The sequence below is a fragment of the Euwallacea fornicatus genome, chromosome 22, assembly GCF_040115645.1.
Source record: "Euwallacea fornicatus isolate EFF26 chromosome 22, ASM4011564v1, whole genome shotgun sequence".
In the NCBI taxonomy this organism is placed as follows: Eukaryota; Metazoa; Arthropoda; class Insecta; order Coleoptera; family Curculionidae; genus Euwallacea; species Euwallacea fornicatus.
The window spans coordinates 2,716,748-2,742,092 of NC_089562.1; the positions used below are offsets into that span (position 1 = coordinate 2,716,748).

At 33.2% G+C, this 25,345-nt stretch overlaps 3 protein-coding genes across 9 annotated transcripts; 2 read left to right on the top strand and 1 right to left on the bottom strand.

The window, feature by feature from the left end:
* Positions 1–2,322: 2,322 nt before the first annotated feature.
* Positions 2,323–15,618, bottom strand: Unr (cold shock domain-containing Unr). Of its 4 annotated transcripts, XR_010733259.1 has the most exons (17): positions 15,494–15,618; positions 12,737–13,353; positions 12,226–12,436; positions 12,037–12,178; positions 11,458–11,637; positions 10,258–10,457; positions 9,994–10,201; positions 9,678–9,904; positions 8,776–8,918; positions 8,533–8,722; positions 8,123–8,366; positions 7,773–7,981; positions 7,604–7,722; positions 7,286–7,477; positions 6,921–7,188; positions 6,274–6,565; positions 2,323–5,952 (listed from the first exon to the last, which is right to left on the bottom strand). XR_010733259.1 is itself a non-coding variant. In XM_066294981.1 (16 exons), exons 2-16 carry the CDS (start codon positions 12,834–12,836, stop codon positions 6,397–6,399), a joined length of 2,754 nt encoding a protein of 917 aa, XP_066151078.1. In that variant the 5' UTR covers positions 12,837–13,353; positions 15,494–15,618; the 3' UTR covers positions 2,323–6,396. The 4 variants fall into 4 exon arrangements, 3 of the variants coding, with proteins under 3 accessions (XP_066151078.1, XP_066151077.1, XP_066151076.1); XM_066294981.1 differs by having other exon boundaries at positions 2,323–6,565; positions 12,037–12,130; XM_066294980.1 differs by having other exon boundaries at positions 2,323–6,565; positions 11,461–11,637.
* A 102-nt stretch (positions 15,619–15,720) lies between these two features.
* Positions 15,721–18,571, top strand: LOC136346112 (ataxin-3-like). Of its 4 annotated transcripts, none has more exons than XM_066294999.1 (4): positions 15,721–15,982; positions 16,968–17,425; positions 17,574–17,681; positions 17,917–18,571. In XM_066294999.1, the coding sequence occupies exons 1-4, from the start codon at positions 15,959–15,961 to the stop codon at positions 18,032–18,034; spliced, it is 708 nt and encodes a 235-aa protein (XP_066151096.1). In that variant the 5' UTR covers positions 15,721–15,958; the 3' UTR covers positions 18,035–18,571. The 4 variants fall into 4 exon arrangements, with proteins under 4 accessions (XP_066151096.1, XP_066151098.1, XP_066151095.1 ...); XM_066295001.1 differs by having other exon boundaries at positions 15,763–15,893; positions 17,481–17,681; XM_066294998.1 differs by having other exon boundaries at positions 15,791–15,982; positions 17,481–17,681.
* Positions 18,572–18,699: 128 nt separating this feature from the next.
* LOC136346106 (sulfhydryl oxidase 2-like) lies at positions 18,700–25,212 on the top strand. The gene is made up of 5 exons (XM_066294984.1): positions 18,700–19,762; positions 19,931–20,408; positions 20,462–20,709; positions 21,004–21,501; positions 21,594–25,212. The coding sequence occupies exons 1-5, from the start codon at positions 19,261–19,263 to the stop codon at positions 21,767–21,769; spliced, it is 1,902 nt and encodes a 633-aa protein (XP_066151081.1). The 5' UTR covers positions 18,700–19,260; the 3' UTR covers positions 21,770–25,212.
* The last annotated feature ends 133 nt before the right edge of the window (positions 25,213–25,345 follow it).

Consider the following 25,345-nt stretch of genomic DNA (forward strand, 5'->3'; position numbering starts at 1 on the left):
TAAAACGCCAAAGCAAAAAATTGCATAAGGAAAGTCGACTTATTTTCCCTCAAAGAATCTGTGATTAGCGGATTGGCCTACTAATTTGTAACATCCTGTATATATGTATATACAGGGTGTCCCACAAGTGTTTCATTATATTTCAGTGGGTAATAGTACATTGAAAAATAATATGACTCCCTATATAAACCATATTCCAATAATGCTTCATTAAGAAGATACAGGGTGTTAAACTTAAAACACACCTGGAATATTTCAACGTATCAGAGTATCAATGAACAGGCGAGCTCAATTATGTATTGAACAAAATGGCCACCAATCTGAACAATTTCTATAATGTTATAGCAAATTAATAATATTTAAAACAAACTTAATGTTATTAAAACCATTTAGAGAATATCGTGCATATAGACGGTATTCAATTTTTTACTGGCAAACGATATGTCGGACGAAAAAGAGTCAAGTGAGCATTTTTCTTCTAAATGAAATTAAACTTATAAAAATAATTTTTATTTTGATAAAAAGCAGTGGCGCACCATGTTTTTCTTTAAAAATGTGCTGAGAGGTGTCCGTACGCACGTCACTGGTGAAACGAAAAATAGTCCTTTTGCATAAATAAATGCGTCTACATTAACTCTCAAAACACGCCAAATTTCACTTACATATCTCAAACGTTTTTGAATATATTAATAAAAGTTAGATTTTTTAAGTAAAGTTTAACACCCTGTATCTTCTTAATGAAGCATTATTGGAATATGGTTTATATAGGGAGTCATATTATTTTTCAATGTACTATTACCCACTGAAATATAATGAAACACTTGTGGGACACCCTGTATATATATGGGAGTAAATGAACATAGAACATGTCTTAACACTGGTTGCGAACTGGAATATCTTTAAATCAATTAAGCCCTCGGAGTTGTTAAGTTCTTAACAAACGAAGACAAGATGTTAAGATTGATAGTGACTCAATCTTTAGTATATACATATGTATATCAATTATGCGCGTGACGTATTTAATACCGTATGAAATTCTAAATTACTATTGTTGTCGAAAAATCTCAGACTTCTTTTTCAATAAAGTTCTCTTCGAAATGGGAAATGTAATTTTTATTCCGCCAGGGAATATTTGCATAATGGAACTGTCGTTTGAATTTCGCAACTTCTCCCCCATTTTTCTAAATCTGGAAACATCGCAGGTTAATTCCTATGGCGTATCGTTTCCAAGACCGATCAGCTGTACCTTAATAAAAGACAGATTGTACATTTTTTGTACCTTTTCTTGCTGATATCACTTCATAGATGATTCACTTGAAAGTTAACGTGGCGATGAACAAGACGTTCGTAATCCGCTCTTCAATAATAATCGGGATAATCGCGATCTCGTTTGTTCTAAAGACTCGTGAGGTGCGTCCACGGTTAAACAAATGAAAGTGAGCGGGATTTAACTGTCATTTTGTGTAAATCGGTGCTACTGTGATTATCACTCACGTTTTTAGTGCTCGGAGAGTGAGTTCTGATTGTTGTTTCTTGTGATTCGCAGTTGAATTTTGTCATATCGATGAAAACGACGAAATTCGAATTTTAATTCAACGTCGAAATTATTCGCATTTTGGGTTTTTTGAAATGTGGTATTTAGAACCACATATGTATGAATGTGCCCTTAGAATATCGCAACTTGAGCTGTTTTGTACAGACTTTTTTTCAGGAATTAATACTGTTTTTTGTTGTCATCAGGTCTCAACTGTGTAAGCCTCTGCTTCAAGTCGAAATTAATTCGAATTGCTACCCGTTTTGACGATTTTTTTTTCAGGAAGTAAAATACACCTTTTTCAGGTTTCAACTTTGAACTCTTTTCAGGAATTAATATTGATTTTTTTTCGTAATTCAGGTTTCATCTGTGTGCGCCTCTGTTTCGAGTCGAAATTAATTCGAAACCCTAATCGTTTTATAGATTTATTTTCAGGAAGTAAAATTGATTTTCTTTCAGAACCTAATACTTAATTTCTTTCAGGAACTAATATTGAATTTCTATTAGGAACTGTAGCTGTATGTTCGAAAATTAGTGAAGATTAATAAAAGTGTTTAGCAGTTATATCGAAAAAACAATACAGAATTTCAGTAGCCCAACATTCGCCAGAACTGTACGGGACACCCTGTATAGTTCTCGTGAATATTTGGCGATGTACAAGTCTGTTTAATCAAGTTCGAAAAACAACGTCGCTATTCCAAAAAATTCACCTCAGTTACTTCAGTTTAATCACTTACAGTTCACATACTTAAAGTTATATTTCTAGGGCCGAAAATGAAAGTACCTGCTTTAATAATGATGTCACTTTTATTTGCTTTTAAATCAAAACAATTTTACAAATGGTAGATAATCCACAATAATTATTAATATATTTACGTTCCTTTTTTTCTCCTTATTAACAGCATCACAGTACCCACATTAGCAAAAATCAAAAAAAATCTTAATAACAATATTGTTCCTTGATACAAGAGGAGTAGCAGTACGTACAACAAAACAAAATTTGAGATAAAAGCGGTTTGGTAAAAAAATTGTGAATTACGTTGCTTTGACTTAGGTTCGTTTACAAAATATGACTAAACTATCACAGTGGGTCAAAATGTAAAAAGCAAGGCCACATGGAAGTCATCTACATCACATTGCAGTTACAGCCGAGTTCAGCTATTATTCCGTTGCATTGTTCCTAAATTTTCTTCGGTCGTTTCACTAACTCAATACCCACCTAAAAATTAGTTTAATAATATTAAAGCAAGAGTTCTTCAAATAGTTTTAACGAACTCGGCTATATCAAATATGAGAACCTTATTAAAACGTCGATAGGTACCTATTTGAACTACGCTAGGTCAATTTTGCAGGATATGTTATATCAATGAAAGTAGGGGGTGTTTATTCAATTATTATAAAACTTCCAGAGTAATTGTAGTTCTGCGATACAAGATGACTATAGACAATCAATCTCGAAGTTAAACATTACAGGAAAGAGTCAACTTATAAACTAGTATACTGTGGGGTAGGATTTGGGAGTTATGCATTAAAACTTACTTAAAGCAAAATATAATTATAAACAGTTACGACTAATGAATTATTATATCTCTTTCAACCCGGGAATATACGGTCAAATTAGGTTGATTTATGTTTATAATGAAATTATCTCATTTACCAATCAAATAATTGGTCTCTTGCATTATTTCGCATAGAAACGCATTGCTCCTAACTTGCCAGTTTCAAAATTTGTTGATTTAACATCTAATTTTGTTCCAATTTACATTTAAAGAAAAACTAAGTCCACACTTTCACTGAAAGACGAAAATAAGTATGTATTTAGTTTCGCCGTGCAAGTATTCAAAACAACATGTTTCCTTATTCAACCAATTTCCGCAAATTCAGTCAATTTTTAACTACTTATTCCCAAAAAATGGAAAATCTGTTGTTAACTATTTGGCATTAAATTCAGTAACATTTGTTCACAGCGGCAACAATGTGGTTCGCCTACTTGATCACATGGGACGATGTTTCGTCAATAGCAGCACTGAGATCATGCGACTAGTATTGTTCAGTGTTGCCATTTAGGTACCACCAGGGACATTTTTAGGTTAATAATAAACATGCAATTAAGTTTGGTACAATACTCGTTTGTTGTGCCTGTCGACGCATATTTGTTGACATAGAGTGAAAGAAATCTATATTTGAAATTTTCAGCGTTTAAGCGGAAGTATTATTTTATAGTATACATTTGTCCGTCCATACAATTCGATTAATCAATGATAAGAAAAGCTATCGTGATATTAATTGAAGAATGCGATGCCACATTTATCTATCATACATCCAAAAAGAAACGTGGAGGCGGAACGACGTAATCTATTGTCATTGATGCGTTAAAAAAGTGAATGCAACAAAGCACCCTAATTAATAATTTGATAGCGTCCTAAAATATCTCATTTGACAAAACCGGAAAAGGCATTTTTCAAATTTCCCTTGTTAATAATACAAACAAATAGAACTACACTTACCTGCAAGTTGCTTAACTATTACATACCTGTGAACTCTACGAAATACCCTTATATGCATAACTTTATATAATGGTATTTTCATTTCGCATAAAGTGTTTATTGATATTCAAAAGCTGTAAGTAAACTGCTCACAAAAATAGTTAAAATGTCACATTTTTTCGGATGTCGTATTTCGGAACCGTCTTGGCCGATTTTCATGAAGGTTCTGAAAGTTGGTTTCTTGCAGACTCAGTAATGAACACTTGTATTGGAAAAAATGCTCGATGTCACGCAGATTTTTATTTTTAACCCATTGCATTTAGTAGCTACAGATATTTCATAACTGCCTTAGTGGTTTTGGTCAATACCTGCTAAGAAATAATATTCTACTATGATTTTGAAACGTTTTCGAATTTTGTCGAATTAACAATATATATTTAGTTTTTCTTACCTTGTATAATACTTTTTTTTAATTCAGTTGGTCTCTGTTAGATTTTCCATAATAACGTCAAACACTGCTCTAGAGACGTAGATATTATTTTTGTTTAAGCTTCATAAAAAATAGGAACTTTATGAATCCCCCTGTAGTATTTCTTGTAAACCAAAAATTTAAAATCCATACCATATTAAACATTTTTTTAATATAAATTAGCTTACACGATTCTGTAAAAAATGGTCTCTCAGACAGATTTCCTAGATATACGGCAATTAAAAAAAAAATTGCAACTTTTTGAAAATACCCTGTAATTTTTTTAATTATCCAAAAAACGAAAATCTTTCAAATATGTCCAGATATATCGATCAAATGACATTAAATAAAAGTTCTGAAATAACCGTAACTATGAATTGCAGTAAGTTGTACAGCGTTAAGAACATTTTTCGTCGTCATTTCGATTAATTTTGTAACCAGCTTAGTTAAGTAACTGTAGTTTGCTAGATTCCTTCACAAAATGAGGAAAAAACTTTCTGCATATAATTTGACAGCTGTTAAAAAAAATGTATGTTTTTCTTTAAGATGTTTACCCTTTCAATTTAAAATGACCACATTCAAAAGAGGTACCAGTTGTGGAACTGTTTAAGATTCACAACTGCAATGACGTCAGGTCCTACTCTATTATTTGTAGCGGTCGTTCAGCTAAAGGCTAAACAGTTATGTAACTGTTAACTCTGATGAACCCGGCCAATATGAAGTGCAACAAAATGACCGACTTCTAATGCCTATGTTCCATTATGACGGTTCTTTGTAGCGTGTCAGGCTAACGCGAGTAGTTTCAAATTACCATTTTGTTGCACAGGGTGCGCACTTCCCGGTTGAGCAAATTCGCTATAAAATGATTGAAATTGCGCTATTTTTTTATCGGGAATTAGTTTAAAAATGTTAAGATAAAATATACACTCCTGTTACATTTAACAGCGCTCCAATAATTTAGCCCTTAAATTGATAAAATTACCAAATCCAAATTCTCCTGTTTTCTGTTTATGAACTTAGATCTAAATATTGCTAAAGAACCAACTATTTAATCATATGCTTAAAAAATTGCTCAAATTAATCATACGTTTGTTTAATTTAGACTAAAGTTTAAGTCCTTTAGTTCCGAAAACATTAATATTGCGGGTACTGTTATATGACTGTAACAATTACACAATATAATTTACCTAATTACCTAAATAAAACACCAAAAATGAACAAAACTCGAAAGCAAATACTTACATTGTACAGTTTCTCTTGCAGTCTTTCTAGTTTTACATGTTATTTCTCGTTTAACTTCTAATGCCTTAACTTTTTAATCTAGAGATAAATTCATTGTATCCGTGTCTATGCCAATGGATTACCTTTCCTTTGTCATCTAGTTTAATTTTGAAGTAACGGGTATATTTGGTAGGTACTTACTTTTAGGAAAATTCAAGAACAGAGCTTCACAAAACGGAAAGCTGAAAAACGTGAAAAATTTAACAAAATTCGCAAGCAAACAATATCAAAGTCTCTTACGTGGCGCCAAATTGACCATGTCATTGACAACAAATCAAAAAACAATGCTCGAATAATGCAGATTATAAGTGTATAATTAAAACGATAAAATGTTGATAAAAATGCAATGTGAGGACGTACAACAAATATAAAAAATCGTTCCGTCCCACGGTTGGATTGAAATCCAATTTTTATTTTCATCTTTGTTTTCAACAAATTTGCTCTTGTATCTCTTTCTTTAGAATTAGTACAAAGAGTAATATACTCCTTACTTATAAACTTACAATTAAAATTATGTAGTTCCAAATGCTTTTCATCATCTAAACAACTGGGAGAGGTTTCTAATCTCATTTTTTTTAGATTTTGTGGTCTTTTTTTTTGTTTGCACGTTTCGACTAATGTTGCAACTATTCGGATACGGAGCCGGGGATTCGATGCGCCCTAAATTCGGACGTAAAGCCTTTGGTACCGTCTGGGCCCTTTGGTTGCCGAGTGACTAGTAACTTAGGTCCTGCGTCGTCTAATGAGATAGTTCTCAGTCTACTTATTAGTCTTTCAGGTCGAGCTTGAACATCACTGAAACAGAAAAACAAAACAGTTTAGTGCATATCGCTCTCTTTCTACTAAGACATATTTCTTTAAACTCAATGTAAAAAAAATAAATAAGTTGGTGTAATATTATGCTTCATGCATGTACGCTTCACAAAACAAAAATCCAACAAGGGGTCATTTAAAACTACTACGCAGGAGAGTCCCCACAGTTTGAAGATCTGAAAGCAATAGGTGGATTAAAACTAATACTGTAGCCATTGAAACGGAATGTTTTTAATATTTGTTAAAGCGCTTCCTCTTTACCTAAGCGATAGAGCAAATAATTTAACAACATTGAAAACTGAAATCAATGTTGCTTAATAAATAACAGTAAACTTACCTGACTTTAACAACATTACACGCAGATGATTTCCCGCTTCTATGATTCGTCACCAAAACGAATTCCACGGTGTCGCCTATGTTCAAAGCCACATTGTCTTTGACCTCAGTCATATGGAAAAACAGTTTCTTGCCCTCTTCCACCTCGTAGGCCAGAAATCCGAAGTGTCCCTTGATTGCGTCTACGGTAGCGCGTAGTTTCTTCCGCACTGCAACAATGTTGGCTGCCCTTTCAGTTGAATCAACATGAAACTGTACATGATCTCCAACTACAAGGAAAAGATTATATTAAATTATGGCCAAACAAAAAGATAGTTAAAATGAGAGTTAACAACGTTGAAATCGCAAGTAATATGGGTAACATGCCTTGAAGTAATTCTCGTTTATTAACAAGTCCCATAATGCCAAATTCGTACTCTGGAGATTTCTCCTCCGGATTGTCGGTGCGGATTTTTATTAAACCAGAATATTCGGATTGATCTGGATTAACTGATCGTAACGGACGAACCACCACTCCTTCCAATAAGTCACCGTTTATTTGTGGCAATTCGATAGTACCTGTATGAAAACATAAATAAATATTCATTTGTAGATACCGATAAAACATTAAAATGTTTCTTATAAAGAATAAAAACAGAAAAATTAGTTGAGCATTGCATTTTAATAATAAATGCATTAACTCACCCTTTGGCACAATTTTCACATTCTCCGCTGAAGAGCAAGATCCAGTGCTACTCCGAGATCCTAAATTATATTCTACCTCCTGCCCCAAGTCTAATGAATTCGCATCTCCATCAAAATTGCTAAAAGAATTGCGTAAAAAATTACGTTCGAACTCATTGATTAACCTTACCTAAAATGAAAAAACACTTCTTTGTCATGCCGAGTAGTTTCGATAAATCCAAACCCGTCCTTCAATGCAGCCACAAAACCCTGATAAACTTGACCACTGCTTCTTGTACTATGTTTAATGCCGTTCGTCTGCATGGCAGACTGGGTAATTTGAACGTCTACAGCTATGAATTCTTTTGTTCGTTTCACTTGATTAATATCAAATGTCACCTGAAAATATTTTTAAACATATAGAAAAAGTGGAAATACACGTAATTATTCAATATATTTATATTGAACAGACATAGTTCTACAGATCAAGTTATTAAGAATAGTTGGAATGTATAATTCCAACTAGTAGGACAAATTTACCTTATCTCCAACCCTTGGCAAATGTTTAATATCACAATCCTTGGCATAATAAGTTATAGTTTTCTTGATTCCGTTTACTGTGTATCCAATGTGTCCTGGTTCGTTCGGTTCATTTCCATTTGATGAATTTAATGATTTTGTAGGGCTTCTATTCACCCAATTGCTAACAGGAATTTCTTTCGTAATTGCGCCGGATAACTCACTATCAATTCTTATTTCAAACTGAACCGTTCCAAGTGGCAACCTAATGAGAAAGTTAATGTAACAGAAATAATAGATATTAAGGATCGGTAAAAAAAAACGCTAGAAACTTTCATCATGCAATTAAGTCCTATCAATGTGTCCCAATAAAGTTATTTTCAGTTCAATATTTTGGTTATAACTCGGATCCCGATTAGCGGATAACTCACCATTTCATGCGAATGGCACTTTGACGGTTTTCCTTATGGGTAGTAGTATAGGAATTAGTCTGATCCTGAACGACCGTAAATTCGAATTCGTCACCAACTTGCAACTCACTTGTTCGGTTCACGTCAAGAATTTCATTGAAATGGAAAAATAATCTAGCTTCACGATCAACACATTTTAAAAATCCAAATCCTAAAACAACTTGATTATGTTTGGCTCATAGGAAATGAAAAAATTAAAAATACCTTCTTTGAGAGATGCTACTACGCCTTGTTCCCGTTTTTCACCTGAAGCTGCAAAACTTTCGTCCAATAACACGATATGTGTAGCTCGATCTAAAGCATCTCTCCTGTCAGTTGCTATTTGAAACTTTACCCAATCGCCATACCTAACAAAATAAATACTATGAGCAAAATGTATTTCATCCAATAGCTTTTATAGGAAAAAAAAAAGGAAAATTATATTTCTTTCAAATTCTCAGATGAAAATATTAAAATCCATCTGTTTGACGAACAAGACAGATTTAAGTATTAAAAGATAAAAATATTTCAAATAAATCGTAATTGTTTTGGTAACAAAATAAACTATAAATAGACGTATTGCAGAGACGTAATTTCCTTAGGTAAAAATCTTAACGACTTAAAGGAAACATATCTTCTTGTAAAATTGTATTACTACGTTAAAACACGAAATGACTTGAAGAGTATCGTCAAATACCCAATTTACAAATTCCTGACAATGAGATAAACAAAACATGTACTGATCTCATAAGAACTTTACAAAATATTGCCAAAAATTCCGAAAGAAAATAAAGTAAACGATGACTATCAGATGCATAGATTAAATACAGGGGAGCATTCAAAACTACCAATTAATACACTATCCCTTAATTGAAGCTCAAATAATAAAATTATTGACCTAGAAAATGCCCAGAACGAGGGTTACTAATTAAATCCTTACAGCATAACATAGAAAGAGGAATTAAACAGATTAAGCCGGCCGACATCACCTGGCAATACATCACACTTTGTGATAATAATGACCGTTCCATTCTAACAAAAAACAGTGCAGAACAGCAGCACCTGCGTCAATGTCTTTTCGAAACTAATTATTTTATTGATACATAAAAAATAATGCAATACCTTACCTCAGCGTAAAATCGCCCATCTGGTCTTTCTCGCTAAACGATATTTCACGTATCTCCTTCGAATCCGCAACTTTGTATGTTATCCGTCCTGGCAACGGTTCGTTCGCAGTTCTCGGATTTTTGTCGATGGCTTTAGTAACTTGTCCTTTCAAAGTTTCGGGTTTCAAATCTTCGAAAATAACTGTTCCAGGTGGCAATTTAATGATGTTACAAGCTACCTCTTTCCCCTACAAAAGATAAGGAGCATCCTAATAATTTGGGAATACGTCTACAGTCAAATATATATTAAAAAAAAAACAATAAAACCAAAGCTTACATTGCGGGTTTGGATTGTGTATTCAACGTCATCGCCCAATCTAAGCTCTTCTTTGGTTTTGGCCTCGGAAAAATGAAAGAAAATCTCCTTCACTACATCGGCGCGCTCAATAAAACCGAAGCTATCTTTTAAAGAACAAACAACACCCTGATATTTTACGGGATGTTTTGGGTTTTCTAATCTAACGTGACAAGCTCCAAGGTTTCCCCTACAACAGGTTTTAATGAACAATCTCGAAGTTTAAGGCAGGAAAGCCAGTTTAACCTGTTATTAGTTGCTATTTGAAAACTGACTCTATCTCCAGACCTCAAGACAACGTTCCCTTCCACGTCGTCTTTTGTATAAGGTAGGAAAAAACATTCGCCACGATTTTCGTAACTAATCCTACCCATTGTGTCTCCCCCCGAGCCTTCACCCCTAACTTCGGTTGTAACGGTACCAGTCACTCGCTCCTCACTCATTACCTGTAATGAAAAAATGGTGCCACTCTCAAAGTCTGACGCATTTCATTGTTTTCATCTCTAGAGAGAAAACATCTGATAATGTTCGTATCTCGAGAGTAAAAGCTTGACCGTCGCGCCTGAATACTTCTGGGCATTAGTTAAAGTATTGTTGGAAATTGATAATTCATAATTTCTAGCCACAACAGTAACAAAAACTCACATTTCATATTTATTTGGTATTTATTCACGTTTTTGTTTTATCTTCTAGATTTTTTCAATTTTTTGTAAAATGTGTGAATTATATTGCAAAAATACAGTTTTGTAGATATGTTGTGTCTACTTTCAACACTGCTTATTTTTACAGCACACTTCACACTTGTAACGGAATGTTTTGTTACGTTTTTCACAATAGAACATATAAGTTCGCCCAGTGCGTTATTTTCGATAAATTGATTCCTAAATTCATTAGAAAAACATCGTTTTTTTATACATCTATCTTATTTTAGGCCCAAAAACGCACAAACGATATCCGGAATAAGACGAAAAAACTAACTGATAAAGTATACAAAGGAATGTGTGTCCATTGGCATTGAAAACCGATATTCGGAAAACAAATGTACTGTTTTGTCGATTTTATGTATATTTGTGTGTTTACAACAAACTTCTGCATTATTGACACACATAGTGTGCGAATGTGGTTGGCGATTTTCATTTAATAATTATATTGCTTATCGTGCATAATCGCACACAAAGTATTATGTTCTACTCGTTGTAAACCATTTTTCGCAATTCAAGAACATTACCCATGTTGGTTTCTTCTCCTTCAATACACCGTTCGCTCATTACATGACATACTTTACTTAAAACACGGTTAACTATCGAATATTAGGGTGCTGCTATAAGATAAAATTATTGATTGAATTTTTAAAAAACTGACTCACTCTGAACTAGTCGTGAGTGTAGTGTTTCAATGTCAAAAAATTAAAAACCTGCAATAAAATTGCTTATGGCAACTACTTACTACCTCGGGAGCAATTTTCGTCACAGCACTGGCGATTGGTTTGCCAGTGCGCCGGTCGTAGGTCATTTCAAATTCAACGGGATCGCCTATCTTCAAATGCTCTATGTTTCCGCTAAACTGACTGAAATGGAAGAAGAGCCGAGCCTGACGTTCGCAACACTGGATAAAACCATAAGAGTGCTGCAAGAAAAATCGGAAAATTGCGTATATTAATGAGTGATTAGATTAAAGCGTTCAGCAAAATGCGTGACTTTTTTAGTGTAATAGTTTTTTGATTGTTGACAAAATGGTGGAGACCAATATTTTTACTATTTTCACATAAAATGTGAGTACAAAAATTCTGATTCGAGATTCTAAAAAATCCTTGAAAACTCTTCAATAAATTTCGAATAAATTCTGAAGACTATTTCACGACACAAACAAAAACTGAAAACTGGAAATTTTCAAAATGCTATGAAAAATATTTGAGTTACAACACTTTTTTTCTGCCCCAAGAATCTTTAGAAAAAATCGCATTTTCTTGTAACTTAAGGTCAACTTAAACAGATTTTTTAGGCTTCTAATTGTTCAATATCTTACCAATAATTTTTCAATAATGCCAGTTTCGCGAGTGCCCATATTGGCCGCATTTGAAGGATCGCTGTTGTAGCTACTGCTAGTGTTATTACCATTACTGTTAAAAACATTTGATGAAGAGCTGTTCATTGAACTATCACCGGAACTGAAACGAGCCAATAATTATCAAATTTCAATAATTTGGAAACGAACCTGTTAAACACGTTATTACTATCCAATGAAAATGTTCCGATAGGCGGAAAGTTCCTACTAGAAGCGTGAGTGGTGCTGGCCGAGCCGTACAGTCCATTGCTGTAAGACATCTGGTTAGCATTTGGCTTCTCTGTTCCCAGTAATGGAAAATCCTGGCTAAATCGCGTGTTTGACCCAGATCGGTTATAGCCGAATGAAGTTGTCGGTTTACCTAGATAGATAGCTCATTATAGTGACATCACTACAAACGAAAACAAATGATTGTATTTGTATAAACAGCTATCTGGAATAATGTCCGTGTTTATTATTGAAATAATACTACTTATCATATCAATTGATTATTGAAAAAGGTTGCTGATGGCCTCCATTCAGTTATTTTTCATGTTTTCTTTAGTTATTGAGAAAAATGTGTGATAAAAACAGTGTGTTTCAATTTGATTTTTCTTGTTAAATGAAGAAACTACAGTACAGCAAAAAAAATTGTAAGACGTTATGGAATACTTATACTTACCGTTACTAGACATTGTTTTAAAATCGATGATAGGGTCCTGGTTCAGAGAATCGGGGGGCGGCTGGAACGATTTCCACTGAGGACTGTTGGACATGTTCATTCAATGCTTCTTTATTAGACTTGTTCACTTCTTATCGTTTCTTAAGTGTAGTGAATATCACAGAATGGTTATCGGTATTTCAGAAATACCCCACAATACAGAATTTGATGCTATAATATAGGCGTTGTGAAGGATGATAAAAATGGCCGCGGCACAATGCGGCTACAATACGTATCAACAAAAATCTGGCCACTTTGAAATCAATCTTCAAAATTCACAGAAGGCAAGTCCACAATGCAATTATGATTCCATATTTAGACAAATTAGAGATCATACCAAAAAAAAATTAGTTCGGCATAAATTAAAAATTATGTTTCCACAATCACTCAAAATTTGTACGGAGGTGATAACAGAAAAGTAAATAGAAATCCTCAGATGTCTTCAATGCGTGCTGGGTGCGTATTGTGTGCTGTTATGCTTGAGAAATATGTCCATAAGGCCTGTTGTTTCACGGTGAGTAGAGCGCAGGATACTTTGAATTTTCTACACTAAATTTTGAGGTTCTTAGTTACACAAGCTGTAAAGAAAGAGAAGTATTGCATTAGTAACTTGTTAAATCAATTGAAAATAATGTGTTTTTAGCCTATTATTCTTCAGGCAAAATTCATTTATTAACTATATCAAGAATATAATTTCATTGAAAAATAATAAAATACAGGTAACCCATTGATCAGTGTTTTGGGCCCCATGTGAGTGATATTCCTAATAATGCATAACTAATAATAATGTCAGTATATAGGGTGCCTCAAATTGTACTGATCAAACATTCAGTATTCATTAAGATAAGATAAGAAGTTCACATCAACTTGGATAAGTTAAAGCTTCAATTCCAAGTTACAGGGCGTTAAATTTAGAAACGTTTATTACATGACACATTTAGGTTAAATTTTTAGTACGAGTTACTCTTTAACATCAAATAATTAAGAATAGCAAATGTTGAGAAATACATACAGGGCCTCAAAAAGAAAGAGTTTTCTCTTCCTTGTTGAAATAAACTTTCAAACATATTTAAGTAAATTTTGCTGGTTTTAAAATTTTGTCCATTCCATTCAATACACCTTGTATATTTCAAATTATTCACACTAAGCACACCAAACTAAAGTACATAATTCCCTTTTTGCAATAAAAAATAGAAAATATGAATTTAATTTCGTAGGAATTAAAAAAATCTAAAACTAATATTGGTACATATGTTGGTTGTCAAGACATGAGTGTTGTAAACAAAAAACAATTTTGGGGATTGGAAAAGTAACTTTGAGAAAATAATTGACTTAATGACTGTCTGCTCCTGTCCAAATTGCAGTCTTAGGAAGATTAGAAAGACATGTTTGTATTTCATAACAGAACCCAAGCAATATCAATCCAAATGGAACAAGTGCTTGTACCTCAAAAACAAATTTTTTTTCGAGGGGGAGTATTTACCCCAACTTTCCATTTTCAGATTCACCCCCTGTCCATTGATAATAAAAATCATGTTTCTTTCTTTAATGATTACACTTTAGCAATAAAAGATTAACTTTCAATTCTTTGACATGAATAAAAGAGGTAAAACACTATTTCTGATGAAAATAAAAATGAAAAAAATGTTTGTTAAAGCACATTAAAATTTGATTGATGGGAAATATACTGTCATTTGACATTTTAGAAAAATATTGTTTGCAGTCATTTAGAACCAAAATATTTACTTAATAATACTTGGTTAAACATTTAAAAAAAAATGTTATGCTTTTCTTTCTGGATATATACAAACATCTGAAGAAATAATTACATATCTTAAATAACTGTCACATATCTGAAAAAATGTCAAATTGTGAACATATAACTTAACAAAAAAAATTCAAACTTTTATTTCAAAAGTTGAGCAAAAATTTAGGAAAGAGACCTTTCTCTCACAATTTATAACCTTCAATTCATTTGCCTCAAAAATGTATCCTCCTTCTGCTTTCCATTTTTAAGAGTTTTAGCAAAAACATTTGTCCATTGAAAATGTTTGTTACATGTCAACCCTTCTCCCTTCATCACTTCTTATTGGTAAAAGTATCATTCAAGTGTGGCCACTTCAATTTTAGGCCAATAAAAATTATTTAAAAAAAAATACATAAGACCCAAGAATCTGTGGAGTTGGTACAAAATGTTTTTTTGTTATTGGTTGATTTGTTTACATCACTTATTTTGAAATTCCTTAAAAACTATTTCAATTAACAATATGTAACATGAATCGATAGATTAACGTTCCCTTATTATTTAATAACAAATAATATCTCCAATAAAAGCGGTATCATTTGAAGGAAGAGATGTGAAACATCTCAGAAATGGGTCGGATTATTGATTTACTTTACGGAAGAAGTGCTAATAAAAGGACATTATCAAAACAACGAATTTATGGCATAATTAAATAACTATTGACTAAATCGTAGATAATTTACTCTACTGGAGGTCTACGCTCATCGGAAACAGCGGCATATAAAAAGGAATAAATATAATTGAAGGATCTGCATGTAAGCCATTTCCGAGGCGAAATTACGTCCGTATGAGAGCGGTATTTACAACAGTATCACCCTACACTATAAACCAGTGGTAAATATTATAAAATTGCATACTTTTGGAGCCTAAATAATGGGGAAGTTTAGTGAAATTTACAAAAATTTGTAACTCACCACGACACAGCACAGCACTGACGACATGCCGCCATGTTGAATGTAGGAATGGGATCGATGGAGAAGTACCGATTTTTAGTGAAGGTCGATATCGATAAGAAAAAATGTTCTAACCGTAGAAATTCTTGAGTCAAAGAAAAATAAAATAAATTGAGTAGTGTCAAGTGGTAGTAAACCATCAAATAACACATATCTAATATCCCAATGATATTTGGCACCTGTCTTTGAAGATGTCAATTCATCAACTTCGTTTTTGTCATTTTTGGGTTTTGTTTTTGTTTTTTTTTGCAAATTTTGAAAATATTTTGGAATTTTCTATATATTAATCTCATAGAATTAAAAATAAGGAAGACAGTTTTTTTTTCTGTATCAGTTCTATGTTCGCCCCCAGTGTTTCCAAGTAAGATTTCCTCGAAAAAGAATTTATTTAATGCTATTTACATCTTTGGAGTCCAAATAGACATTATGGATGCAATTTTTCATGAAAAGGTAAATTTCGTGAATTTAATACAACTAGAATAATTAATGAATATTTTTTAAAGATACGAATTTAAATCTATGTCTCACTTCCATTTCCCACAATCAATTTTTGTTTATCAGTAATCTTATCTTCTAAACTGCCTTCCTGACCACTTTGATTAACTATTCATTTCATAATAAAGATGTGATATTTCACTAAGAAATATATCCTCCCTGTAGATTACCTAAAAACCCTGCACTGTATTACACACAACAAATATACTCTAGAATTTACCAGTAATGTAAATGTTTCTTAGTAAATTTTAATGCGACAAGCAAAAATTATTGTTAAATAAGCAATCTTTTGGTAGTCTATGAAAAAAAACAGGCCTATTTTTAAAAACTTATACATTTTTAATGAACTGCCACAAAATGTAATAAAACAAGATAAGTAAATTTACTAAGATTTCTGCATTGTCCCTTGACTGAAGATTTTTAGACTTACTGAGCAGGAAATAGGAGCAATGTTAGAAAATATATAGTGAATCACCATGTATTACCAGAATTCTTTGAGGAAGCAACATGACTCTCAAACACTTCCAACATTAAGATTGCCAAATTTATTGATATAAACAAAACCTTCAGTCTTTTTGTGAGTCAACGTAAAGGAACCACCATAAGTATTCTAATAGAAAAAACTACAGAACAGTCATCAACAGAAATTTTTAGAAAATCACTAGATTTCAGCAAAAGTTCTTTAAAAAAATCAATATCTGAACAATCAAAAGCCACATTTAATTCATGCCTCTAACATACTATTTATGCATATATTATACAAACAAAAAAAAATAATACAAAGATTTGTTATAATTGCATTATTTTCATTTTGATTTTTGATGACATGAGGAAACATTTTTTAACGTTTTTGGATTGCCATTTCAAATTGCCTCTTCATGATAAAGCAATTGTCAAGTTTATGGCTAGTCATTCTTTTCAATTATTTTCTATATTTCAGCAAGATGGTTCTCTATGTGCCCAACATTGCCTTAATTCACTGTTGCAAGGATCTTATTTTAATGCTGTGGATCTTGGTTCATTAGCAAGTCGTCTAGATGAGGAAGAAAGAGAACAAATGGCGGAAGGAGGCGTTGATACTGAAGATTATCGAACTTTCCTTCAACAGCCTTCCAGTAACATGGATGACAGTGGTTATTTCTCTGTACAAGTTATAAGCAGTGCTTTGCAAGTGTGGGGTCTGGAGTTAGTGCCTTATTGCAGTACAGACGAAAGAGCAAAGTCGGCTTTAGAAAACCCTAGTCAAATGCAGGCCTTTATTTGTAACTACAAAGAACATTGGTTTACCATTAGAAAGATTGGTAATCAATGGTTCAATTTAAATTCACTACTTGCCAAACCTCAACTTATATCAGACACTTACTTATCATTGTTTTTGGCTCAATTAAGAAATGAAGGGTGAGTGTTTCATATGAGATAACAGACTTGTGCTACTCACTTAGTTATTTTATAGGTATTCAATTTTCGTAGTTTTTGGCGAACTGCCCGAATGCCAAGCAGATGAAGTACTTAAAACTAATCCTGTTATTTCTGCATCAAATCCTAGATATCTTGGCCCTTCAATTTCTACTGAGAGTGACCCAGATCTACAGGCCGCGCTAAGACTTAGTTTGCAAAGTAGTGAACAACAAGATAGTCCCGATTCTGACGACAGGTAGGATTCACTTCGTGGTTTCTATATATTGGTAATTTTTATATTTTAAATTAAATTGTTGTTCGTCCCAGAAAAATCATTTAGTGGGTCTTCTGTGCTCGCGGTAAACTCAAATTATACATATTTAAACATTGTTTAACCTGCATTTTTTGCAATTTTTACTTTTCCGATTATTTGAGAAATAGTAGATATCTAATAATTAACATTAAGATAATTGTAAATACCTTCTTCATAGAGAACTTCAGGAGGCCATGCGGCTTAGTCTTCAAGCTTTAAGCAGTTCCCCCGACGAGGAGGAAGATGATGAGGATGCTCTTTTGAAGAAGGCCATAACGATGAGTTTGCAATGCTAGAATTAAGTTTAAGTTTTTTTATTAGAGTAATATTATGGTTGAGAATGGAAAGAGTTAAAGGGGGCTTTAGGAGACGTACATCGACAATTGTAGTAATGTTTTTATATATTTTGTTCTATTTCCACATTAACTGTGTCTGGTTTAGTCAGAATTATGTTGATTTTATGGGGTTTTTGAAGAATTTCTTGACATAGCGAACTGCCCGTGTTTCTGCTAGAATTAAATCTGATTAAAAAACACTACCTCTTCGCACCCTTTACAAAATTTGTAGCAATAAAACCACTAAAGACTTCTTTAAAAATAATTTATGTATTTGAAATCAATAGCTTTAACAGTAAATACGTAATTAAGCATATAATTTTTATTTTATTTTATTTTTAGTACTTAACAAGAGAGGTGATAATGACTCCAGCTAAAAAGTCTGATACTAATTATGGTTTATATAGATTTAAAATCTAATGTCGACTCGTTGATATTTTTAATGGAATGTTTCTAAAATAAAATTATTGTTAACAATAAAATGTGTACATATTTATATATTAACTGTCGTGATTTTCGTATGTGAAAATTATGTCTAGTTTCGTAAGCTTCGTACAGGTCTGCAAGGGTTTGGCCCCACAATGAATTGAACGCCAAACCAATTTTGATGACGCTAGAGATATTCGTTTGCAAAAGCTACACATTTGTTACTCTATCCAAATTAATATCTTTCTGAATAGTCGGTTGGTTGACCAGCGGCCAAGTGTTTGGGCCTGTAAGAAGCTTATGCGTACTCATTTACGCATTTAACCGTGCGCATAAAGTATTTTTATATAAATTTTATTATTGATATTTGTGTTATCGATATGTTTGAACAGAAAAAAATGAGAGGACCCATTCCTATTTCAACGACGTGGCAATAAAACTTAAAAAAAACACCGTCTCGAACACGTCATCGCGGAGCAAGAGATGTTGCCATTGTTTATGATTAGTTTTTCCATGTTGAGTGTTATTTTTCCTTCGATTACTTTATTGATTGCTTCCCTTTAGCCTGTTTTCCTTTGTATGGTACGTGGTTATCGTGATTGCTTCATACCTATCAATATTGAACCAAAATGCTTTGGTAATCGGATTTTAACCCGGTTGTAGCACGGTGAAAAGTGTGACAATGTCTTGTTGATTTATAAACGTGTGTTATCCACTCTAGTTTCTTAATTTTACTTACAAATAAGGAAGAATACACTGTGATGTCCCCTATCGTATTGAAATTTCTTATCTTCCTACTCTCAACTCTATTTCATTTGGTAAACAATGCCTCTTTGGATGTCGGCAACAAGTACCAGGAATTTACAGGAGACCAAGGCCTGTATACACAGAAGGATGATGTGGAAATTTTAACAGAGAATAACTTCAAAAATGCTATCATAGGCAGTAACCGAGCCTGGTTTATTGAATTTTATAACAGCTGGTGTGGATTCTGCCAGAGATTTGCTCCATCTTGGAAGGAATTGGCAACTGACATCCACCATTGGAGGGATATGGTGGTAGTTGCAGCTATTGATTGTGCCAATGATCAGAATTATCCATTGTGCAGAGATTATGAAATTATGGCCTATCCCACATTGAGGTATTATCCTGAAGGGTTTGCGGAGACCTCAAAAAATTATGGTGAAAATATAAACAGAGGAGTAACTGCTGGAGATCATAGATATGATTTAGTGAGGGAGATTATGAAAGAACAGAAACAAGGTAAGCATATTTTTTCAGGATATTAGAATGTAAGATCTATCAATAAAAAAAGAATACAGAAGATGAAATCTGTTACCATTGATGCATGTATTCATCAATGAATAAATGAAAATGCTCCATAATTGTCAATAAATAATTTTTACTAAATACTGGACTTGTATTTTTAAGGCCGAGGAAAACAGTTCCCTGATATATCACCATTCAGTGGCTCTAACATTCAAGCAATGTTACATGAAGCAGCTCCTGATATTAAAATTGCATTATTACTAATCCAGGAACCTGAATCTTTACTTGGACCTCAACTTCTACTAGATTTGCACAAAATCCCCAAGTTACTTATCAAGTATGCTCATTCCAATAACACAGATCTTGTTACTGGTCTTCCATATTCAGGCTCTCCAAGCCTTTATCTCATAGAAACAGAAAAAGAGGTTGAATCCCTGAGGCCTCCTTCCTATGATCGCAAAGATGTGCTTGATTTTCTGAAAGAAAAATTAAAGGAAAGGGATATTGCAATTAATTTTGAAACTGAGAAGGAAAAAAAAGAAAAATTACAGGAAAAGCAGAATGAAGTTAATGATTTATTGGAGAAAATTAAAAAGATGGGAGATGCAGTTTTTCAAATGGATCTTGAAACTGCCTTAAGGTTTGTTTGAGGTAAAGGCAGTTTTATTAAAAATAAATAATTGCTCTCTTCAGATACTCCTTGAAGCGAGAAATTGGCGGTTCAAAAGAGATTACAGGAGAAAAGTTACAAGCATTGAGAACATATCTCCAGGTTTTGACCAAATATTTTCCATTTGGTATAAATGGTAAAGCCCTTCTCCAAGAGGTTAGTGCATTAGTAGAGTCTTCAGATTCAGTTGAGGGCAGTAAAGTTGGTACTTTAGTGAGAAACGCCGAAAATGAATCTAGACAAGTGTTTTCAACTCCACAGAAATGGTTGGGTAAGTGCACTGATTTGCTTAATATTTCATAAAGTACATATATTTTTATCGCTAGAAAGTAGTCATCTATCCAATAAGTACAGAAGTCTTGACATACATACACCCTGTCAAAAAATTTTCCAGTTGGCTTCTATTGTTTTTATCTCCAACTATATAATGAATTTATAAAACTATAGAAATAAATGTATGAAGTTTGTGTATGTCAGCCAGTAAAGCACCTTTATAGATGTTATCAATAAGTACTTCAAAAAGAGCCATTTTGTAGTGCATAATCAATATTTTTATCATTTATAGCTTGTCAGGGAAGTTCCCCTCAATATCGGGGATATCCTTGCGGATTATGGCGAATGTTCCACTACCTCACTGTAAATATCGCGGACTACAGCCATGAACAACGGGGAGATAATCCTCGCTTAGCTCTGGAAGCCATGCATGGCTATATAAAAAATTTCTTCGGATGTGCCGATTGCAGTCAACATTTTCAAGAAATGGCTGCCAAGAGGGAACTCTTTAAAGTGTCCTCTTTCGACGACGCAATTTTATGGCTCTGGGAAGCTCATAATGAAGTGAATAATCGCCTTTCCGGAGATCCAACTGAAGACCCAGATTTCCCAAAACTCCAATTCCCCTCAGAGAAAAACTGCCATCAATGTCGAAAATCGGACGGTTCGTGGAATACCACAGAGGTTCTAAAATACCTCAAACACATCTACAGCAATGTGAACATTAGTTATTTGGGAGCCGACACAAAGGTTATCTACCTTGGTCTGGAGGGAAGTGCCAACAATTCCGGTGGGTTAATTACCTTAGATATAGCCCTTTACTTTTTGCTGTACATAGCCATATTTTTCATGATCTTTTTACTTATAAAATTGTTTTTAAAGCGGGGCTACAAACGGAAGATGTACAAATACAAACACGACCTGTTGGGCAAGGTTTAATCCGCAGAAGCGATGGCATGTCATCAGCAGCCACGACAAAAGATAAGGCATTTTTAAGACTATTAACGTTCTTCGTGTTAACCGTGTCTGGTGTTTTTAATCTTTGGGTCCATATTTGAATATTGATTTTAAATGAGTTTATACAGAGTGTCTCCAAATGTTTTTTTACTACAGAAGAAATATAATTTTCAATACAAAGATGCTTCTATGTTCAAATCTAAATTTAATTATTCCTCATTCTTGTGGAGACAACAAATGGTCAATAGTGTCAATTAATACTAAATCTGAGCTGTGGGAATCATGCAGTCAAAGTTTAGTAAAGGATAAGTGCCAAATATTTTTTTAGCAAAGTTTGATCAACGCCTATTTGTAGTTTAATAGTCTTTTGGGTACAAACTACATAGTACATATTCCTTGAGGAGATATATATAATATCCTGTTAACATTTTTAATGTCAAACTAAAGGGTCCTTATTAAATTCGCATCAAATAGAATTCCTGGACAAAGGTTTCTGTGTCTATTTTCCAACGTGTTTGGTGTGAAAACAAGCAACATATTCTCAGAAAGTAATTTTAAGAATATTTATATGACTGTATAATGTGATACTCGGTATAAACTCAGTGTAGATGCATGCATGCTTGCTTTGAATTATATTCTATATGTGGGATATACTAACCTTTATTTTAAAAATAACAACTAAGTTAAGCTTAAAAGGTTAATTCGGGTTAACGTCGTTTTAGCGCCTATTTCTTTATTCCTTTCTATTAACAGATATGTTGTTTCTTTTAACATGATGTGCTAGCAACATAGTAAGGTATTTGGTGACGTAAAAAGGTTGGTTTTACTTTGTTAAGATCTAGAGTTACCATTAAGAGATAAACTGGAAAATATTGTTACAGTAAGGCTATTTGCAACCAGAGTCTCACAATTGCAAGCAAAATGCTTTTTTTTCTAATTTAAAGATTGGATCTTTCGTTTTATATTTTACAGTTTTAAGCGCTATTAGGACTAAGGTACTTCAACCGAATAAGGTCCATAGCAGTTTAAGAAATAGATATTTTCCATTGGAAAAGGGGGATTATTATAAAACACCCACACAGTTTAAAGTGATCCTTAACAAACAAATTGACTGTCTTTGGTAAAAAAAATAAACTAATATTAAGATTTTTAACTACCATTTTCAAAAAGAAGTTGAAATGACATTTAGTATTTGGACAATTGGTTAATAAGGCTCTCAAAAATAAAATTAAACTAAACAGTTGAATATAAAGTTGTTAAATTCGTTAAATCAACGTACATTTCATGGCACCAAACACCACATATGCAGCATCGCATGTTTTCACAAACAAAACGAAACCAAAAATCATTTTAGACGTTACTTTCTTGTTTTGGAGTAGTTGCTACCGCAGGTTTCTTATTTTTTCCTTTGAACACCACTTTGAAATCGCTGATTTTGATTATGCCCTTAAACGACTTATTGAGAATTTGAGTTACATTTTCACCCTATTAAATGTTACGAATTTGTAAAGTTTTTGTAAAATTTTTGACTTGTAGACAATGATAGAAATTTAATCGCAATACAATTTACTCATAAATTTTATCACGATAAAATTTCTGCCAATATCTACTACTGCAGTTACATCCGTTACTTAACAAACAAATACCTGATTCTTTGTCTAAAATATAATCGGTGAATGAAAATTTTAACATTTTACCAATTTTTACTTCAACGGTTTAATACATAAAATATATTTTAATGAATAAAAAGGCAAGCGGTTCGACGCTGGGGGGCATTCAATGCTTACTTCGCCAAAACCTCACGTTTCCGAGTGTTTTAAATTTAGCGTTAATTCTAAAATATGGCAGCAGAGCTTTATTAACTGACGAGCTTTATTGCCTCCAGATATCGGAGCAATACGAGGTAATCTCTATATATTCGAAATCTCTTGCAAACTTTTTTATATACAGAGTGACAATGAAAATAAATTATTGTTAGAGTTAGATATTTTGGAAGATGCGGTTTCGCAATTTCGGTATTTCTACATAAAGTAATTACAAGTTATTTAATATTAATTACATCGATGTTATTCTCTCTACATTTTTGTGGTCCTAAAGTTGTCAAAATAGTTGCTTAGCTCAATGATCAAGATGCTCTCTCAAATACTTTAAATTCTTGCACGAAACAATAAAAATATAAATATCTCGAAAACAGACAGCTGAAGCCACATCAAGGGGTACACCTTTTTATGTAGTTTATGAATTTGTGGCTCAACTGTACACCATTAATTACGGGATATTCTATATATACACATCCTTCCCCTTGGATTATAAAGATGGAAATGTCAAAGAACTGGTTTCGAGAGGTTCTGGGTTCTTGCGTGCTCATTCCCTTCTATGATCACCCCAACTATCACGTTCGCGAGCACTTTTCTATGCCTATTGCATAAAATCCGTGTGTTAGTTTCAGTTGGTTAGGGTTGGCCGTTTTAGACGAAACCGGAGATACACAGTGTGTAGTGATCCTGCAAGCTCCCTCTTAAGATTAAATTCCGCTCTCAAATGTTTATCTTTACTACTTACCAATATACGTGATGACAAGGACTTTTGCCTCCTACCGAAGCCGGGAGTGTCCGCTTTTTTCTGATCAGCAATCTAGTCACCATCGTAAGATCAGTGAGGGGAACCCCATTCTGAGAAATACCTTGTTAATCAACTGCGTAGAATATTCTTGAGCAGTGGTTTTAATAAGTGGCAAGAACTTTACCCACTTGGTGGAAGTATTCACCTCTAGTAATCTCCACTGCCCACCTTTTGGGGTCTCACGCAGTGAGTCAAATAGATCGACTGCTATGACTTAAAATATTTGACTGTTTTGGATCTTGAATTAATCCGACCGGATTTTGGTTTCCCTGTATACCCAATGGTCTAAAATCGTTAGCATACTATTGTGTAAGTGCTCAAAGATCGTCTCAGATAGTGCCACATTGTTTCTGGTGGCCAATTCCAACATTTATTATGATAATTTTTTTTGGATCACTATGTATAAATAATACTTAATGTAACGTCTAAATTCATTCCAGTCTGCCTCATTCTGCCGTGGTAGTTTCATTAGGGTAAATGAGAGCATTATGTGAGTTTTACTAGTCTAATATTGAAATTTTTATAAATTAAGGCGTTTGTGATAAATCCAAAGGTTAAAAAGCAAATGTTGTTTAGTGTAGCTTATCCAAGTTTTCCATTATTTAAGCTTATACCTTATCTTTTGTCAAAACGTAGGAGTTAAGATGTTGTGTAAATATTACTGCAAAACTTGCAAAGTTAAAACGTGAACTGTTGCGATGTTAATCTGTCGGCGGCAATAATCAGAAAATGAAGTTGTGATAAATCAGATCGTATTTTCTGCTTTGCAGTTTTGCAATGCTTTTTGTATGTGTATGTTGGTCGTGAAAATTTTATCAAACGAGACTGTAATTTATTTTCTATCGATATTGTTACTTTTTTGTTACCTTTTCGTTTAGGGGAATTTTATATTGGGATGTTAATAAATTAATAATGAAATTGATTATTGTTTTATTATCGTTTATTGCAGGGTGGCGATTCTAAAATCAAGCAGAAACTACACTTACCTCTTGTCCTTGCAAAATTAGGGTTTCGACACCAACATTAAGAAGTAACTGCACGTACCCTTCATTCTT

What these genes read in the sequence shown, in the direction of transcription:
- Unr (XM_066294979.1), bottom strand. Translation starts at nt 12,836, where the DNA reads ATGAACATGTCCAACAGTCCTCAGTGGAAATCGTTCCAGCCGCCCCCC. An exon ending in AGTAATAACGTGTTTAACAG is followed by an intron (nt 12,179 to 12,225) that starts GTTCGTTTCCAA and finishes GGCTCGTTTCAG; the next exon opens with TTCCGGTGATAGTTCAATGA. An exon ending in TAAACGAGAATTACTTCAAG is followed by an intron (nt 7,189 to 7,285) that starts GCATGTTACCCA and finishes TTTTCCTTGTAG; the next exon opens with TTGGAGATCATGTACAGTTT.
- LOC136346112 (XM_066294998.1), top strand. Translation starts at nt 15,959, where the DNA reads ATGGATGCAATTTTTCATGAAAAG. An exon ending in GCTCAATTAAGAAATGAAGG is followed by an intron (nt 17,426 to 17,480) that starts GTGAGTGTTTCA and finishes GTTATTTTATAG; the next exon opens with GTATTCAATTTTCGTAGTTT. An exon ending in AGTCCCGATTCTGACGACAG is followed by an intron (nt 17,682 to 17,916) that starts GTAGGATTCACT and finishes CCTTCTTCATAG; the next exon opens with AGAACTTCAGGAGGCCATGC.
- LOC136346106 (XM_066294984.1), top strand. Translation starts at nt 19,261, where the DNA reads ATGTCCCCTATCGTATTGAAATTTCTTATCTTCCTACTCTCAACTCTA. An exon ending in TATGAAAGAACAGAAACAAG is followed by an intron (nt 19,763 to 19,930) that starts GTAAGCATATTT and finishes TGTATTTTTAAG; the next exon opens with GCCGAGGAAAACAGTTCCCT. An exon ending in AACTCCACAGAAATGGTTGG is followed by an intron (nt 20,710 to 21,003) that starts GTAAGTGCACTG and finishes TATCATTTATAG; the next exon opens with CTTGTCAGGGAAGTTCCCCT.